The sequence below is a fragment of the Staurois parvus genome, unplaced genomic scaffold (assembly GCF_062004578.1).
Source record: "Staurois parvus isolate SC_StPar_1 unplaced genomic scaffold, SC_StPar_1.0 ptg000941l, whole genome shotgun sequence".
In the NCBI taxonomy this organism is placed as follows: Eukaryota; Metazoa; Chordata; class Amphibia; order Anura; family Ranidae; genus Staurois; species Staurois parvus.
Genome location: NW_028318737.1, coordinates 165,728 through 186,047, shown reverse-complemented (window position 1 = coordinate 186,047; position 20,320 = coordinate 165,728). Strand labels below are relative to the sequence as shown.

At 49.4% G+C, this 20,320-nt stretch overlaps 3 protein-coding genes across 3 annotated transcripts in view; 2 read left to right on the top strand and 1 right to left on the bottom strand.

The window, feature by feature from the left end:
• The window catches only part of LOC149441832 (gastrula zinc finger protein XlCGF66.1-like), a 429,912-nt gene that overhangs the window by 329,045 nt on the left and 80,547 nt on the right, over positions 1-20,320 (top strand). The gene's annotated exons all lie outside the window — the stretch shown is intronic.
• Positions 1-20,320, top strand: part of LOC149441836 (uncharacterized) — a 201,702-nt gene that overhangs the window by 144,436 nt on the left and 36,946 nt on the right. The window lies entirely within an intron of this gene.
• LOC149441837 (uncharacterized) lies at positions 14,194-18,623 on the bottom strand. Its single transcript, XM_089656818.1, has 3 exons — positions 18,396-18,623; positions 18,146-18,287; positions 14,194-16,811 (listed from the first exon to the last, which is right to left on the bottom strand). Exons 1-3 carry the CDS (start codon positions 18,621-18,623, stop codon positions 15,901-15,903), a joined length of 1,281 nt encoding a protein of 426 aa, XP_089512944.1. The 3' UTR covers positions 14,194-15,900.

Below are 20,320 nucleotides of genomic sequence, written 5' to 3'. Positions count from 1 at the left end.
CACTGCTGGTGTGTTAAATTTTTTGACATAGGGTGCTGCAAGATAACGGGCCTCACATAGCTGCTGCCAGGCCCCTAATCAGCCATGGGCCCCTATACCGCCTCCTCCTGCTGCTGCCAGGTCCAGAGTCTCTCATGCCATGTGCCACTTTCAGGTCTCTTCACACTGCTGGTGTGTTTAATTTTTGACATAGGGTGCAGGCAGATTACGGGCCTCACATAGCTGCTGCCAGGCCCCTAATCTGCCATGGGCCCCTATATACCGCCTCCTCATGCTGCTGCCAAGTCCAGAGTCTCTCATGGGTCCCTGTACGGCCTCCCATTGCTGCTGTCTCCATCGCCACACTCTGCTGCCATGTGCCACTTTCAGGTCTCTTCACACTGCTGGTGTGTTAAATTTTTTGACATAGGGTGCAGGCAGATTACGGGCCTCACATAGCTGCTGCCAGGCCCCTAATCTGCCATGGGCCCCTATATACCGCCTCCTCATGCTGCTGCCAAGTCCAGAGTCTCTCATGGGTCCCTGTACGGCCTCCCATTGCTGCTGTCTCCATCGCCACACTCTGCTGCCATGTGCCACTTTCAGGTCTCTTCACACTGCTGGTGTGTTTAATTTTTTGACATAGGGTGCAGGCAGATTACGGGCCTCACATAGCTGCTGCCAGGCCCCTAATCTGCCATGGGCCCCTATATACCGCCTCCTCATGCTGCTGCCAAGTCTAGAGTCTGTCATGGGTCCCTGTACGGCCTCCCATTGCTGCTGTCTCCCATCGCCACACTCTGCTGCCATGTGCCACTTTCAGGTCTCTTCACACTGCTGGTGTGTTAAATTTTTTGACATAGGGTGCAGGCAAGATTACGGGCCTCACATAGCTGCTGCCAGGCCCCTAATCTGCCATGGGCCCCTATATACCGCCTCCTCATGCTGCTGCCAAGTCTAGAGTCTCTCATGGGTCCCTGTACGGCCTCCCATTGCTGCTGTCTCCATCGCCACACTCTGCCATGTGCCACTTTCAGGTCTCTTCACACTGCTGGTGTGTTTAATTTTTTGACATAGGGTGCAGGCAGATTACGGGCCTCACATAGCTGCTGCCAGGCCCCTAATCTGCCATGGGCCCCTATATACCGCCTCCTCATGCTGCTGCCAAGTCTAGAGTCTGTCATGGGTCCCTGTACGCCTCCCATTGCTGCTGTCTCCATCGCCACACTCTGCTGCCATGTGCCACTTTCAGGTCTCTTCACACTGCTGGTGTGTTAAATTTTTTGACATAGGGTGCAGGCAGATTACGGGCCTCACATAGCTGCTGCCAGGCCCCTAATCTGCCATGGGCCCCTATATACCGCCTCCTCATGCTGCTGCCAAGTCCAGAGTCTCTCATGGGTCCCTGTACGGCCTCCCATTGCTGCTGTCTCCATCGCCACACTCTGCTGCCATGTGCCACTTTCAGGTCTCTTCACACTGCTGGTGTGTTAAATTTTTTGACATAGGGTGCAGGCAGATTACGGGCCTCACATAGCTGCTGCCAGGCCCCTAATCTGCCATGGGCCCCTATATACCGCCTCCTCATGCTGCTGCCAAGTCCAGAGTCTCTCATGGGTCCCTGTACGGCCTCCCATTGCTGCTGTCTCCATCGCCACACTCTGCTGCCATGTGCCACTTTCAGGTCTCTTCACACTGCTGGTGTGTTTAATTTTTTGACATAGGGTGCAGGCAGATTACGGGCCTCACATAGCTGCTGCCAGGCCCCTAATCTGCCATGGGCCCCTATATACCGCCTCCTCATGCTGCTGCCAAGTCTAGAGTCTCTCATGGGTCCCTGTACGGCCTCCCATTGCTGCTGTCTCCATCGCCACACTCTGCCATGTGCCACTTTCAGGTCTCTTCACACTGCTGGTGTGTTAAATTTTTTGACATAGGGTGCAGGCAGATTACGGGCCTCACATAGCTGCTGCCAGGCCCCTAATCTGCCATGGGCCCCTATATACCGCCTCCTCATGCTGCTGCCAAGTCCAGAGTCTGTCATGGTCCCTGTACGGCCTCCCATTGCTGCTGTCTCCATCGCCACACTCTGCTGCCATGTGCCACTTTCAGGTCTCTTCACACTGCTGGTGTGTTAAATTTTTTGACATAGGGTGCAGGCAGATTACGGGCCTCACATAGCTGCTGCCAGGCCCCTAATCTGCCATGGGCCCCTATATACCGCCTCCTCATGCTGCTGCCAAGTCCAGAGTCTGTCATGGTCCCTGTACGGCCTCCCATTGCTGCTGTCTCCATCGCCACACTCTGCTGCCATGTGCCACTTTCAGGTCTCTTCACACTGCTGGTGTGTTAAATTTTTTGACATAGGGTGCAGGCAGATTACGGGCCTCACATAGCTGCTGCCAGGCCCCTAATCTGCCATGGGCCCCTATATACCACCTCCTCCTGCTGCTGCCAGGTCCAGAGTCTCTCATGGGTCCCTGTACGGCCTCCCATTGCTGCTGTCTCCATCGCCACACTCTGCTGCCATGTGCCACTTTCAGGTCTCTTCACACTGCTGGTGTGTTAAATTTTTTGACATAGGGTGCTGCAAGATAACGGGCCTCACATAGCTGCTGCCAGGCCCCTAATCAGCCATGGGCCCCTATACCGCCTCCTCCTGCTGCTGCCAGGTCCAGAGTCTCTCATGCCATGTGCCACTTTCAGGTCTCTTCACACTGCTGGTGTGTTTAATTTTTTGACATAGGGTGCAGGCAGATTACGGGCCTCACATAGCTGCTGCCAGGCCCCTAATCTGCCATGGGCCCCTATATACCGCCTCCTCATGCTGCTGCCAAGTCCAGAGTCTGTCATGGTCCCTGTACGGCCTCCCATTGCTGCTGTCTCCATCGCCACACTCTGCTGCCATGTGCCACTTTCAGGTCTCTTCACACTGCTGGTGTGTTAAATTTTTTGACATAGGGTGCAGGCAGATTACGGGCCTCACATAGCTGCTGCCAGGCCCCTAATCTGCCATGGGCCCCTATATACCGCCTCCTCATGCTGCTGCCAAGTCCAGAGTCTGTCATGGTCCCTGTACGGCCTCCCATTGCTGCTGTCTCCATCGCCACACTCTGCTGCCATGTGCCAATTTCAGGTCTCTTCACACTGCTGGTGTGTTAAATTTTTTGACATAGGGTGCAGGCAGATTACGGGCCTCACATAGCTGCTGCCAGGCCCCTAATCTGCCATGGGCCCCTATATACCACCTCCTCCTGCTGCTGCCAGGTCCAGAGTCTCTCATGGGTCCCTGTACGGCCTCCCATTGCTGCTGTCTCCATCGCCACACTCTGCTGCCATGTGCCACTTTCAGGTCTCTTCACACTGCTGGTGTGTTAAATTTTTTGACATAGGGTGCTGCAAGATAACGGGCCTCACATAGCTGCTGCCAGGCCCCTAATCAGCCATGGGCCCCTATACCGCCTCCTCCTGCTGCTGCCAGGTCCAGAGTCTCTCATGCCATGTGCCACTTTCAGGTCTCTTCACACTGCTGGTGTGTTTAATTTTTTGACATAGGGTGCAGGCAGATTACGGGCCTCACATAGCTGCTGCCAGGCCCCTAATCTGCCATGGGCCCCTATATACCGCCTCCTCATGCTGCTGCCAAGTCCAGAGTCTGTCATGGTCCCTGTACGGCCTCCCATTGCTGCTGTCTCCATCGCCACACTCTGCTGCCATGTGCCACTTTCAGGTCTCTTCACACTGCTGGTGTGTTAAATTTTTTGACATAGGGTGCAGGCAGATTACGGGCCTCACATAGCTGCTGCCAGGCCCCTAATCTGCCATGGGCCCCTATATACCGCCTCCTCATGCTGCTGCCAAGTCCAGAGTCTGTCATGGTCCCTGTACGGCCTCCCATTGCTGCTGTCTCCATCGCCACACTCTGCTGCCATGTGCCACTTTCAGGTCTCTTCACACTGCTGGTGTGTTAAATTTTTTGACATAGGGTGCAGGCAGATTACGGGCCTCACATAGCTGCTGCCAGGCCCCTAATCTGCCATGGGCCCCTATATACCACCTCCTCCTGCTGCTGCCAGGTCCAGAGTCTCTCATGGGTCCCTGTACGGCCTCCCATTGCTGCTGTCTCCATCGCCACACTCTGCTGCCATGTGCCACTTTCAGGTCTCTTCACACTGCTGGTGTGTTAAATTTTTTGACATAGGGTGCTGCAAGATAACGGGCCTCACATAGCTGCTGCCAGGCCCCTAATCAGCCATGGGCCCCTATACCGCCTCCTCCTGCTGCTGCCAGGTCCAGAGTCTCTCATGCCATGTGCCACTTTCAGGTCTCTTCACACTGCTGGTGTGTTTAATTTTTTGACATAGGGTGCAGGCAGATTACGGGCCTCACATAGCTGCTGCCAGGCCCCTAATCTGCCATGGGCCCCTATATACCGCCTCCTCATGCTGCTGCCAAGTCCAGAGTCTGTCATGGTCCCTGTACGGCCTCCCATTGCTGCTGTCTCCATCGCCACACTCTGCTGCCATGTGCCACTTTCAGGTCTCTTCACACTGCTGGTGTGTTAAATTTTTTGACATAGGGTGCAGGCAGATTACGGGCCTCACATAGCTGCTGCCAGGCCCCTAATCTGCCATAGGCCCCTATATACCGCCTCCTCATGCTGCTGCCAAGTCCAGAGTCTGTCATGGGTCCCTGTACGGCCTCCCATTGCTGCTGTCTCCATCGCCACACTCTGCTGCCATGTGCCACTTTCAGGTCTCTTCACACTGCTGGTGTGTTAAATTTTTTGACATAGGGTGCAGGCAGATTACGGGCCTCACATAGCTGCTGCCAGGCCCCTAATCTGCCATGGGCCCCTATATACCGCCTCCTCATGCTGCTGCCAAGTCTAGAGTCTGTCATGGGTCCCTGTACGGCCTCCCATTGCTGCTGTCTCCATCGCCACACTCTGCTGCCATGTGCCACTTTCAGGTCTCTTCACACTGCTGGTGTGTTAAATTTTTTGACATAGGGTGCAGGCAGATTACGGGCCTCACATAGCTGCTGCCAGGCCCCTAATCTGCCATGGGCCCCTATATACCGCCTCCTCATGCTGCTGCCAAGTCTAGAGTCTGTCATGGGTCCCTGTACGGCCTCCCATTGCTGCTGTCTCCATCGCCACACTCTGCTGCCATGTGCCACTTTCAGGTCTCTTCACACTGCTGGTGTGTTAAATTTTTTGACATAGGGTGCAGGCAGATTACGGGCCTCACATAGCTGCTGCCAGGCCCCTAATCTGCCATGGGCCCCTATATACCGCCTCCTCATGCTGCTGCCAAGTCCAGAGTCTCTCATGGGTCCCTGTACGGCCTCCCATTGCTGCTGTCTCCATCGCCACACTCTGCTGCCATGTGCCACTTTCAGGTCTCTTCACACTGCTGGTGTGTTAAATTTTTTGACATAGGGTGCAGGCAGATTACGGGCCTCACATAGCTGCTGCCAGGCCCCTAATCTGCCATGGGCCCCTATATACCGCCTCCTCATGCTGCTGCCAAGTCCAGAGTCTGTCATGGGTCCCTGTACGGCCTCCCATTGCTGCTGTCTCCATCGCCACACTCTGCTGCCATGTGCCACTTTCAGGTCTCTTCACACTGCTGGTGTGTTAAATTTTTTGACATAGGGTGCAGGCAGATTACGGGCCTCACATAGCTGCTGCCAGGCCCCTAATCTGCCATGGGCCCCTATATACCGCCTCCTCATGCTGCTGCCAAGTCTAGAGTCTGTCATGGGTCCCTGTACGGCCTCCCATTGCTGCTGTCTCCATCGCCACACTCTGCTGCCATGTGCCACTTTCAGGTCTCTTCACACTGCTGGTGTGTTAAATTTTTTGACATAGGGTGCAGGCAGATTACGGGCCTCACATAGCTGCTGCCAGGCCCCTAATCTGCCATAGGCCCCTATATACCGCCTCCTCATGCTGCTGCCAGGTCCAGAGTCTCTCATGGGTGCCTGTACGGCCTCCCATTGCTGCTGTCTCCATCGCCACACTCTGCCATGTGCCACTTTCAGGTCTCCTCACACTGCTGGTGTGTTGAATTTTTTGACATAGGGTGCTGGCAGATTACGGGCCTCCTATAGCTGCTGCCAGGCCCCTAATCTGCCATAGGCCCCTATATACCGCCTCCTCATGCTGCTGCCAGGTCCAGAGTCTCTCATGGGTCCCTGTACGGCCTCCCATTGCTGCTGTCTCCATCGCCACACTCTGCCATGTGCCACTTTCAGGTCTCCTCACACACTGCTGGTGTGTTCAATTTTTTGACATAGGGTGCTGGCAGATTACGGGCCTCCTATAGCTGCTGCCAGGCCCCTAATCTGCCATAGGCCCCTATATACCGCCTCCTCATGCTGCTGCCAGGTCCAGAGTCTCTCATGGGTCCCTGTACGGCCTCCCATTGCTGCTTTCTCCATCGCCACACTCTGCCATGTGCCACTTTCAGGTCTCCTCACACACTGCTGGTGTGTTGAATTTTTTGACATAGGGTGCTGGCAGATTACGGGCCTCCCATAGCTGCTGCCAGGCCCCTAATCTGCCATGGGCCCCTATATACCGCCTCCTCATGCTGCTGCCAAGTCCAGAGTCTGTCATGGGTCCCTGTACGGCCTCCCATTGCTGCTGTCTCCATCGCCACACTCTGCCATGTGCCACTTTCAGGTCTCCTCACACACTGCTGGTGTGTAGAATTTTTTGACATAGGGTGCTGGCAGATTACGGGCCTCCCATAGCTGCTGCCAGGCCCCTAATCTGCCATGGGCCCCTATATACCGCCTCCTCATGCTGCTGCCAAGTCCAGAGTCTGTCATGGGTCCCTGTACGGCCTCCCATTGCTGCTGTCTCCATCGCCACACTCTGCCATGTGCCACTTTCAGGTCTCCTCACACTGCTGGTGTGTTGAATTTTTTGACATAGGGTGCTGGCAGATTACGGGCCTCCTATAGCTGCTGCCAGGCCCCTAATCTGCCATGGGCCCCTATATACCGCCTCCTCATGCTGTGACGTTGCAACAAGGTGGAATTCAACCCTACATATGTTAGACCGCCTTTACGAACAGCAAAAGGCCATCACAGATTTCCTGAGGTTAAAAGCAGATAAAGGTACTCCCTGTGTAACTTAGATGTCAGCCATTGGCAGCTCATGCGTGACACCTGCGCTTGCTCAGGCCCTTTGAGGAGGCCACGCTATTCGTGAGTCGGCAGGACTATGGGATGAACGACGTCATTCCTCTGTTGCACGTCCTGGAACAAATGCTGTTAACAATGGCTGGTCAGGGTGCGGTAGACGTGGCGCACAGATCTCAACGCCACATGGCCCCTGTGGGGGCAGGACTGGAAGAAGAGGAGGAGGTAGAGGAGGACATTGGTGCTCAGGAATTATTGAGTGAAATGGGTGGTTTTTCCACTCAGCGGACAGGAGTGGAGGAGCAGGAGCATCTGGTAGAGGAGGAGGAAGAGGAGACAGAGGACCTAGACGCACCGTGGCAGTATGCTGTGGAGATGGAGGCAGGGAGTCCCTCGCATTCCTTGGCACAAATGGCCCATAGCATGCTCGGTTGCTTGCGTAGCGACAGCCGAATAATAACCATCAGACAGAGGGATGACTTTTGGCTGTCCACCTTGTTGGACCCTCGCTACCGTTCAAAAATGGTGGCCTTTTTCACACCTGCTGAGAGGGAGGCCAAAATAACGTACTATAAAAAACACCTATGTAGTCAGCTGGTCTCTGCCTGTCTGCGCCAACGTCCATCCTCAGACACTGTGGGCCCTGTGCGCTCGTGTTCCGCTGCCATGGCAGCAGGGGAGGGGTGGGGTGGTAGGAGCAGTGGCAGCTCCACCAGCAGCGGCTGCCTCAGTCTGCAGTCGATGATGAGTAGCTTTCTTCACCAGCGCAGTGAGGAAACTACTAACCAGCCGCAGCAGCAGCAGCAGCATCAGGTGGACCTGGAGCAGGACCTCAAACAACAGGCTTAGGCCTACTTGGACAGCACCCTGCCAACCGAGGTAGACAATCCCCTTGACTACTGGGCAACGAAACTTGACCTTTGGCCCCAACTAGCTGAATTTGCCCTTGAAAGGCTGTCATGCCCGGCCAGTAGCGTGGCATCGGAGCGCGTGTTTAGTGCGGCAGGAGGTATTGCAACTCCGCGGAGGACACGACTGTCCACCCAAAGTGTGGAGAGACTCACGTTTGTGAAAATGAATCAGGCGTGGATTAGTCTGGATTTCAAACCACCAGTTCCTGACACAACTGACTAAATCCGCCATGAATCATGCCCCAAACATGTGCCACTTTCAGGTCTCCTCACACTGCTGGTGTGTTCCATTTTTTGTCATAGGGTGCTGGCAGATTACGGGCCTCCCATAGCTGCTGCCAGGCCCCTAATCTGCCATGGGCCCCTATACCGCCTCCTCATGCTGCTGCCAAGTCCAGAGTCTCTCATGGGTCCCTGTACGGCCTCCCATTGCTGCTGCCTCCATCGCCACACTCTGCCATGTGCCACTTTCAGGTCTCCTCACACTGCTGGTGTGTTCCATTTTTTGTCATAGGGTGCTGGCAGATTACGGGCCTCCCATAGCTGCTGCCAGGCCCCTAATCTGCCATGGGCCCCTATACCGCCTCCTCATGCTGCTGCCAGGTCCAGAGTCTCTCATGGGTCCCTGTACGGCCTCCCATTGCTGCTGTCTCCATCGCCACACTCTGCCATGTGCCACTTTCAGGTCTCCTCACACTGCTGGTGGGTTCCATTTTTTGTCATAGGGTGCTGGCAGATTACGGGCCTCCCATAGCTGCTGCCAGGCCCGTAATCTGCCATGGGCCCCCGTACCGACTCCTCATGCTGCTGCCAGGCCCGTAATCTGTCATGGGCCACTGTTGTCGCTTGTTGGCATATTCCGCTCGTTCAGATGCTCCTTCTCCTGCTACTCCTCTTCACGGATTCCGTCAGCAGTCTTTCTTGGAATCCGTTTCCAAGAGACAACAGTTTGCGAGCACGCACCCGACGGTGCAGAAGCTGAACGTCCTCCTGTCCAAGTTGCTGCTGCCAGGCTCGTAATCTGTCATGCGCCCCTGTACCGCCTCCTCATGCTGCTGCCAGGTCCAGAGTGTGTCATGGGCCCCCGTACCGACTCCTCATGCTGCTGCCAGGCCCGTAATCTGTCATGGGCCCCTGTACCGCCTCCCCATGCTGCTGCCAGGTCCAGAGTGTGTCATGGGTCCCTGTACGGCCTCCCATTGCTGCTGCCAGGCCCGTAATCTGCCATGGGCCCCTGTACCGACTCCTCATGCTGCTGCCAGGCCCGTAATCTGTCATGGGCCCCTGTACCGCCTCCTCATGCTGCTGCCAGGTCCAGAGTGTGTCATGGGTCCCTGTACGGCCTCCCATTGCTGCTGTCTCTATCGCCACACTCTGCCATGTGCCACTTTCAGGTCTCCTCACACTGCTGGTGGTTTCCATTTTTGTCATAGGGTGCTGTATGGCCTCCCATTGCTGCTGCCTCCACCGCCACACTGTGGCTCCACACTCTGGTTTTGGCCCCGTGACTGCCCAAATGAGTGAAGTGTGCGGTGATTCTAAGATCGACGGCACTCATCTGCATGTCATACTGACTGACAGTATTATTTCTCTTCCCCAGCAGACTCCAAGGGCATTTAAATTAAAGGTACAGTGTTCTGCACTAATATTAAGTCTCTCTGAAGCCTAGAAACACCCTTTTTTAAGTTAAATTCACAGCGAATTTATTCGACTCGAATCGAATATTGTCCACGAATTCGCCGAATCAGTCGAATCGAATTTTTCATTTCTTCGCTCATCTCTAGTCAGGATGGTCCTTGTCTTGTCTATTTATTGTCAGTGCTGTTTGTTTAGAGGACCATATTACTAGAATTTATCTCCACAATGAGGAGAATGTTCCGGCCCCGGAAGTGGGGGAATGTTCTGCCCCTGAAGGGGTTCATCTGGGTTCCCACACTATATATGTGTGTATCATCATCTGCTGGAGATAAAAGACGTCACAGTGACTATGGAGGAAGAGGACAGACATGACTATGGAGGAAGAGGACGGACATGACTATGGAGGAAGAGGACAGACGTGACCGTGGAGGAAGAGGACGGACATGACTATGGAGGAAGAGGGCGGACGTGACTATGGAGGAAGAGGACGGACGTGACTATGGAGGAAGAGGACGGACGTGACTATGGAGGAAGAGGACGGACGTGACTATGGAGGAAGAGGACGGATGTGACTATGGAGAAAGAGGACGGACGTGACTATGGAGGAAGAGGACGGACATGACGGGGGTTACTGTATGTAAATAGAACATAACATCTTTTTACCTCCTCTGCTGCCACTTCCACCAATGTCTCCTCTCTGCTTCCTGTCTGTGTCTGACATCACTTCCTGTCTGCACCTGACATCACTTCCTGTCTGTGTCTGACATCACTTCCTGTCTGCATTCCATAGAGACTTCCTGTGTGAGTATAGGTGAGATCCCCACCTTGTGGAGTTCAGAGGAACTGCAGCCCCGAGATCCATCCCATAATCCCCCTTCCTGTATAATATGTACCTTACAGGGATACTACGGGAGATGAAACATTACTGAATAAAGGAAGAAGAAATAAATGTAACTCTTATGTAACCAACTGTTCAACAAACATCTCTTATTACATATAGAAAAGTCTTACAAACACAGAACACAAAATACAAATGTATAGCTAATGAGAGCGATCCCGCCAAACCTGATCCTTCTGGGGGGGACAATGCAAAAATATATATCAATCCACTCATAATGACATCATCTTCTGGGAGTGTCTGCACATCCATCCATTTCATACACATTTCACTGTCTCAGCGGATCTCCTGCAGCCTATTAGCTCCCATTTCCCTCTCTACGTCTCAGCAGATCTCCTGCAGCCTATTAGCACCCATTTCCCTTTCTATGTTTCAGCAGATCTCCTGCAGCCTATTAGCTCCCATTTCCCTTTCTATGTCTCAGTGGATCTCCTGCAGCTTATTTGCACTCATTTCCCTCTCTATGTCTCAGCGGATCTCCTGCAGCCTATTAGCACCCATTTCCCTTTCTATGTCTCAGCGGATCTCCTGCAACCTATTAGCACCCATTTCCCTTTCTATGTCTCAGCGGATCTCCCGCAACCTATTAGCACCCATTTCCCTGTCTATGTCTCTATGGTTCAGTTTTATCATTCAGCCAGCGGGATGACCATAAAAACTGAAGCGATTCCCCCATCCACACATTGGAGGTGGAGGGGGGAATCCTCCCCGCTGCACTCTTGTATTCTGACAATGGGGGGACTCCTCCGCTCTCAGAATACACAGATCAGCACTGAAGCTATTGGCTGCAGCCGCTGGGGGAGTGGCTTTTATCCGGCAGTGGCCACACATGGATGGAAATGTGAGCGATCCCTGCTGAACCAGCTGAATTTAATCATGTAAATAGGATGTCCTCCTGAGCTCCACAGAGTAACTACACAAAGCCAGCTGCTATCATCTAAACCCTATACCACGGGACAAAATAATATCTAAAAATGGATGACGCGCTCAGCAATGAGGGTACTAAACATGTTAATACTAAATAAATATAATTACAAAATGTATAACTTTTTATAAAAGTGACTGGTGCTCAAATGTATAAAATCGTGTTCAAACCAAGCAAACTATCAGTCTGCCACCCAGTGGCTAAAACTGGTGACAAGTGTACACACCATGTGTATAGAAAGTGACAGGTGCTATATAAACTATAGAAATACATACCATAAATAGATGAATATATGTGAATTCATACACAGTGACCAATCATGAACAAAGTGACAAGTGTTAGGGTAAACAATCAATTTATCAGTCCAAAATAAAGTGCAAACATTTGTGCTAAAACACTCTTTAAAAGTGTAAAGTGCTTTATCTTCCTCCACTTTCAAAATGTGCTCAAAAAAGTGGTCACTCTAGTGCTTGTATCCTCCAGTGGCCTCTAGAGCTCCTCCTCACCTCATTCACTCGACCCCTGAGGGCCACAAATCATATATTGATATGATGTTCCACACCGATTCTATTCTGTACCATCTGGTAATACTGGTCCCAATGGCTCCACACCACCTCCTCTATCACACCGATATCCACTCAATATTAATCAGGCGTGGACAGGCTCGGCAATATACATCAGGGCCATGGAAGGATAAGCAGAGAGAAACTTCCACAGTGTAATATGTCAGTTTATTCAAATAAAAAACCAAATAAGGAACTCACATGATCCAAGTACAAAGCCCACGGTTTCCCATATGTTATGGGTGTACTAAAGGAATCAAGATGGCAAAAAAACGGAAGTCCGTCACCGGAACTGCGTCACCGAGCTCCACCCGGAAATGACGTCACTGCGCTCTACTCGTTACACCACGGACACGTGCTAACTAGGTGATTGCTCAGGAGGAGTGTCCTACTCCTCCAATCACAATACATGTGGATGCTTATATATACTCTATATACCGGCCATATAAACAAAACAAAAAACATATAATCCCATTCCTAATAAATATATAAGTGAGACTATACAGTCTAACATAAAAAAACTAAATGTATCAATTTATTAAATATATTAAAAGCTGCATAGACTCCCACCTGAGTGAGATATATATAAAAATTACCTTTATTCATAATATTCTTTGTATGTAATCATTTTAAAAATATAACTTTTTATATATAAATACCTAAAGCAAACTATGAAATGCACCTATATGTCCCCCAAAAATCTTCCCAAAAAAATTAATACCAATAAATTAAATATAAATATCTATATATATCTCCAGGGTGTCACCCATCCTCTGGAACTCCCTGCCCCAACCCATCAGATTATCACCTACTCTCCTCTCCTTTAGGTGCACCCTGAAAACCCATCTCTTCAGGGAAGCCTACCCCACCCCCTACTAACTTACCAACCTCCTCCACTATTCCTGCCTCCCCATCCCCCACGGCTATCTCCTCCTGTGCCACCATCCCCTCCCTCCTAGATTGTAAGCTCCAAGGAGCAGGGCCCTCGATCCCCTCATTTTTTGCATTGTATTGTTGTTGTTCTGTCACATGTTCTGTCCCCCTTTGTAATGTACAGCGCTGAGCGAACTATTGGCGCTTTATAAATACTGTATAATAATAATAATAATACTGTATAATAATAATAATAATAATATATATATAAAATTATATATGTATAAAATATAAAAATATAAATAAATGAAAATGAACCCAAAAAATATATTTATGTTATTACATCAGCAGACTCCTTATGTTCACCCATAAGACATGTTCACATACAATCATGAACATATTATTAAATATTTAAATTAAATGAAATACACTGGATAACTATAAAATATTAAAATAATATTAATCATTAATACATTTCTATAAAACCATACTACAATTATCTCTCTATAAAAAATCACTAATGAAACAGTTAAGGTTGAATTCTACATTTAATCCTCTAGGGGTCAGCGTCTGCATACAATAAATCCACCTAGACTCTGCCTGACTAATGGTTCTGACCTTATGGCTCCCTCTCCAATGGTTTTTTGTATCATTCTATTCCCCAGAATTTCAGACAAGAGGGGTCTTTATTATGATGACTAGCGAAATGCTTAGATACATTGTGTTTAGGATTACCTTTTTTAATGTTCTTAACATGTTCCCACATTCTAACCCATAGGGGTCTGTTAGTACGCCCCACGTACTGCAAACCACAATTACATTCTAAAACATAAACCATGCCTTCTGTTTTACAGGTAATAAAATCTAAAACATCAAATGATTTCCCATTGCTTGTGGACACAAAAGAATGTTTTTTAAAATGATGTCCTTTCGTGACTTTACACACCAAACATTTCCTACATGGATAAAAACCTTTAAAATCAAAAAGAGTATTTTTCGTATTGCCATTGGGTGGATCCAACACATTTTTCACAACTTTATTTCTTAGGGTTGGAGCTCTGCAAGTCACAGAGAATTGGAAACCCTGCAAGGGGGGCAGAGATATGTGACTGCCTAGTCCAGCCTTTCTCAGCCAGGGTTCCTCCAAAGGGTTCTAGGGCTTCCTTGTCACTTCATTGGGCTGTATATGGAAGTGTCACCAACCAGCCGTTTCTGGATACACAGCTTTGTCATCATTGCACACACACAGGATTTTGTTTTTGTTCAATACAATTTTTATTATAATTTCACTTTTAACAAGATTGCAGAAAAAAAACATTCAGGAAATAGTAAAGGAAGAAATCCGATTGGTCAGGAAGATCCCTTGTCTGGAATGTGGGGGCGGAGTCATTATTATTGGTGTACAATACAATACACAACGTGTTCCATTATTATAACAAAGTATTGTAGAAAAGATCCCAACATAGAAAATGGGGGAAAGGAGGAAATAAAGGCGGATATGAAGGGGAATCTGTGTACGGGGAACACCTTAACAATCACCACCATTTTATTCTCCAGGGCCTCTGATGTCACAGAATAGATGTTTGGGGGTTTATCTCATCTTCAGGACCAAAATCTGCATTTTCCCATGTGTGCAAAATCATGCAGAAACAGCTCTGGCAGTGAGAGGGTTAATGTGGGCTAGATGGGATCACTCTGCTGGGGTGACATTAGAGCTCCCCCTAGCTGCAGCCTGGTAATAACATTGCTGGGAGGTCTATTCATTTCTCTGCTCCATACTTCCTGTCTTTATAGAAACATCTCCTGACATTTGGGGGTCTATTCATAAAGAATGTGTAGAACCATTCACCTGGTGAAAGTGCATGTCCATTCCTTAGCAGATCCGGAGAGGTAAGTGTGCATGGATGGGGTGTAGGTCAGTCCCTACCCTAGATGAAATCTCTCATACAGACACAATGGGACTCATGGGACTTTATAAAGAGGAACTCCAGAAAAACATATCAATAAAGATCTTCCAATGTTTTCTTCCCAATCAGCGTAGAAATCATAAAACCCTCCCAGCAGGTGTACAAGGCCATGAAATCTCTCACAAAGTCCATCAATGGACAATTCCTGGACAACAATCACCGTGGGACAGAATTCTGAGCACCATAAGGAGGATCCAGCAGCGTCATCCATCTCCACGCATTTCGTGGTGCAGCGCTCACTTCTTCAGGAGAAATGATTCCTGCTGATCAGAGTATACACCAATAATAAAACAAATGGCGGCAGGACCATCACTGGCTGGATGGAAAGTGGAGCAGGAAAGTGGTATCAGGTAAGTCTTCCCAGTAGTTCTGTGCTGGGCCAGCTCCCTTGTTTATGGTGGCCGATGGACATGCTGGTGCTCGGGTCTATGACACTTCCTGCCTACCATGGTAAGACAGCCCCCCTCTGTGTTCTCACTGGATGCCCCCCATTTATATGCAGATTTCACAGAAAACATTGGAAGATTTGATTGATGTGACTTTCTGGCGTTCCTCTTTATAAAGTCACATGACCATTCTGTCTGTATGAGAGATTGTATCTCCTGTCCATTCCTTCTCTGTGAATGGGGCTAAAACACTGATGTCATTAGGAGATTTGCTGAGCCGGGGGAATGTTTTCCATCATTACAGAACATTTCACACTCCATTTATATTCTTCTCCTGATATCAATGGCCAACCCGGTCCCACACTTCATCCATGTCTTTGGGGACCTCTGATCTCCTTATGAACTGTTTCTTCCATGATGAAGATCAGCCATGGAGTATATCTGAGGTGTATATCAGGGTGTGCTTCTTCCCCACATGAGAGCTGGGATGTCCAGCAACATTCATCTAGAAGACATTTCCCGCACTCAAGGCACTAATACACCACCAGGGTTGTGTGGGACCCCTGATGTACAGGAAGACAGGACTTCAGTGAGGAACATTTCCCTCACTCAGGACAGGAAAGTGGCTTCTCCCTCATGTGAGATCTCTGATGTGAATGAACACTGGACTTCTCTGAAAAACAGTTCCCGCACTCAGGACAAGAATACGGCTTCTCCCCCGTGTGAGATCTATGATGTTTCTGCAGACTGGACTTCTCTGAAAAACATTTCCCACACTCAGAACAGGAATATGGCTTCTCCCCTGTGTGAGATCTCTGATGTATGTGAAGATGGGACTTGTCTGAAAAACATTTACCACACTCAGGACAAGAATACGGCTTCTCCCCTGTGTGAGATTTCTGGTGTCTGTAAAGAACGGACTTCTGTGAAAAACATTTCCCGCACTCAGAACAGGAATACGGCTTCTCCCCCGTGTGAGATCTCTGATGTGTGTGCAAATTGCATTTCTTTGAAAAACATTTCCCACACTCAGAACAGGAATACGGCTTCTCCCCCATATGAGATCTCTGATGTTTCTGCATATTGCATTTCTTTGAAAACCATTTCCCACACTCAGAACAGGAATATGGCTTAACCCCAGTGTGAGATCTCTGATGTCTGGAAAGGCAAGACTTCACTGAAAAACATTTCCCACACTCAGGACAGGAATACGGCTTCTCCCCTGTGTGAGATCTTTTATGCACATTAAGATCAGATTTATAATGGAAACATTTCCCGCACTCAGTACAGGAGAGAGTCTTCCCTGTTGGAAGGCCGGCCCGGTCCCGCACAGTCTGAGGTTCCTCAGGATATGAGGAATCCGATGGTCCATCTACACTGGGTGGTGCCGGATGGACATTGGAGGGAGCCGGGTTTTCTCCTGGACTATACTGTGTGATGTCATCATCTTCTACTTTCCAGTCTGGAGACAAAGTGAGACAATCCTTGGAGGTTTTCCTCATCTCCCGGCCATGGACTAAAATACGAAGACAAAGAGGATTACTAGACAGGAGCTGATTGGTTCCCCCAAACCAGGACTCCACCCACATCAGGCAGCTTGATCTCTGAGGAGCTTACAATTCCACCCTCAAGAGAACTAGGAAATGGCTCCTCTGATCTCCTACCAGGTCATTTCTTTATTCATGGACCTTAGTCAGAGAGTGAGGAAACAACCAGAACTGTCTTTTATAGGAGGGACAGTGATGAGGGGATTATAGGACGAGGGGCCCCACCCCCTCTATCACTCATTGCCATCTTCCCAACACAAGAAGTACTGCACTTCCTTATTTACTCCATGATTTAGTCATGAAGAACAGCGGGGCTGAGCCCCACCAGAGGTCAGAGAGTGAGGATGGGGGGAGAACAACCAAGATGAAGACTGGACTGATCCTGAAGACCATCATCATTGGGGTATTGACTCCTCCCTCATTATCACTTTCTGTTTAAGGGTCCAAAGTTGGAGGATGTTATCATATTATTATCACCATGTAAAAGTCTGTGCTCCAATCACATCATCCGGTATAAAATGTCCAGCTGGGAGGAAATGGGTGTAACAAAAGAGAATCCATATTATGTGTATATATAGCAGTCGGGGGGGAGGGGGGAGAGCAGAAATCAGGAGTATGGAATGTACAACATAGAGTATATAGTGCAGGGGTCAGGAGTATGTAATGTACAACACGGAGTATATAGTGCAGGGGTAAGGAGAATGTAATGTACAACATAGAGTATATAGTGCAGGGGTCAGGAGTATGTAATGTACAATATAAATTATACAGTGTAAGGGTCAGGACTCATAATATTGGTATTCAGCAATTAGTGGAATATTAAATGTTTACTGTAGACAAGTTGCAGAGATCCCACACCGCTGCCTCCCATCTCCTGAGACTGCACTCAGTGACTTGGGTCTGAGACACTACAGACATATCCCTCCACCTGGCACAGCCAGCAGATAACAGAGCAAGGAACCCTGGGAGAAATGTTCTGTCAGAGATCTTACTAGACCCGGACATGGGGAAGAAGACCCAAATCACTGGTGCCTATGTACCCTAGTAATGTCTATAGTGAAAATGAACATTTTTCTGCCAGCTGAACCCCAGAACCTCCATAAATCCAGTCTAGATACATAAATTGTGTCTGCAGCACAGAGAAGGAAGATTATCCGAGAGAAATCCAGGAATACAGGACGGGGAACACAGCTCAGGAAAGTGACCAGGGGATTACAGGCTGATATCACCCAGTCCCCGCCCTACTCTGGACCAATCAGTGAGCAGTATGGGTGGAGGAATGGATTTAGTGTTCATGACCCACCTGTGCTGATCTCTGTAGGAGTGTCCTCCTCTATAAATGTCCCCGTTATTCCATCCTCCTCCATAGACTGCTGATCATCCCTCACATACGCCTCTTCTTCTTCTGCTTTCACCTCAAATTCTATATCGATTGGATCTCCACTCTAAATCAAGGAAATGACAGAAAATATCATCTGTAAAATGTAAGGTCACATAAAAACTCCACACATTGTCTTTACAAGTCCATGTTCTAGATGCTCCATCCCACCAACCTTGTAATAGTGAGGGATGGTGTGACCTTCCTGTGTGGAATCCCGGGAATACAGAGGACGGGGACATCTCTCTGGTGGGTTCCTGGTATTAGGTGGCTCCATCATATCCTTGTGTCCTTCTGAAAACTCCTCCATCACTCCATACTCCTCATCCTCCTCTTTATACTCTTCTTTAACATCAATATTATCATCCCCGAGGATTCCACTCTGAAAGATATAATAAAACATTCATTGTAACAAACATGCTGTGTATAAATCACAACTACCAATAATTGTCATCATCTACCTGATGATGGTGAGGGATGGTGTGACCTTCCTGTGTGGAATCCCGGGAATACAGAGGACGGGGACATCTCTCTGGTGGGTTCCCATGACTGGATCCATCTGTAGGAAACACACACACTGACTGAATCCATTGTTTCTATGTGTTTATCAGATGATGGGGGATCTAGGTGGATCCTCCGTACTGCTCTCTCCTTTACAATAAAGTCTCCTCTTACCCGGTGATGTGAGGGGCGGCTGATTGTCCATCATGACGTCCTTGTAGAGATCCTTGTGTCCTTCTAAATACTCCCACTCCTCCATGGAGAAATAGACAGTGACACCCTGACACCTTATAGGAACCTGACACACACAATGATACAGTCACCATCCAGACACATCCCTTGTCTGTTACTGGAGAATGTCCCAGAATTCCCGGCACCGCTCACCTCTCCTGTCAGCAGCTCAGTGATCTCTCTGGTGACTTCTAGAATCTTCTTCTTCTTTCTCTCTTCTATCAGGGAGGGAGGTGGAGGCAATGTGATGTCATATGATCTCCAGACTTCACAGGAGGAAAACTCTACATCTGAACACAAATAGTCACATCAAATGATATTCCCAGAATCCTCCTCACCTCTCCATTCAGGTCTCCATTTTATTAAAGCCCCACTTCAGGCTGAGGTATAATTCCCCCCCACAGGACCCCCACACTACGCAGGGTATAGGCTTGTTGCAGCATTCTGATGTCATTACATACAACGCAGGACCAACAGTTTTTTTGCTTATGAGGATCCCACATCCTAACACCATAGAATAAAAAGAAAGGATCCAAATGAAGGGACATTGCGAGGAGGAGCTGTGATGTCATAGGATTCTGACTCTGGATGGAGGGACATTGGGAGGAGGAGCCGTGAGGTCAGTGTGATGTCATAGGATTCTCTGACTCTGGATGGAGGGACATTGGGAGGAGGAGCTGTGAGGTCAGTGTGATGTCATAGGATTTGCTGACTCTGGATGGAGGGACATTGGGAGGAGGAGCTGTGAGGTCAGTGTGATGTCATAGGCCATATAGACTCTGGATGGAGGGACATTGGGAGGAGGAGCTGAGGTCAGTGTGATGTCATAGGACATATAGACTCTGGATGGAGGGACATTTGGATGGGGAGATTTGAGGGGTCCTCTATATGAGGCTCCCATACAAACCAAATCCTTGTTCCTGGGTGTGTCCTACCTCTCCTAAACTGAAGAGTGAACTTTGACCTTTACCATCCAGAAATCTGTCCGGAATCTGTGGAAGTAAGCTGTCATGTGATCAGGTGACGTGCGGAGGAACGGAGTGTAAATAGCAGACAATTGTCTCCAGAGCCCCTAATGGTGGGGATGGATTTGGCGGCGTGCTGGTGCCAAGTTTCCTCCCCCCAGGGTCACTGCAGGTGTAGAGAAAAGCTGTGTAAGAGGATATGGAGGAGAGATGAGGAGGAGGAAGTCACTGAAGGTGACCATAGATCCATGGAAATTCAGCTGGTTCAGCAGGGATCGCTCACATTTCCATCCATGCGTGGCCACTGCCGGATAAAAGCCACTCCCCCAGCGGCTGCAGCCAATAGCTTCAGTGCTGATCCGTGTATTCTGAGAGCGGAGGAGTCCCCCCATTGTCAGAATAC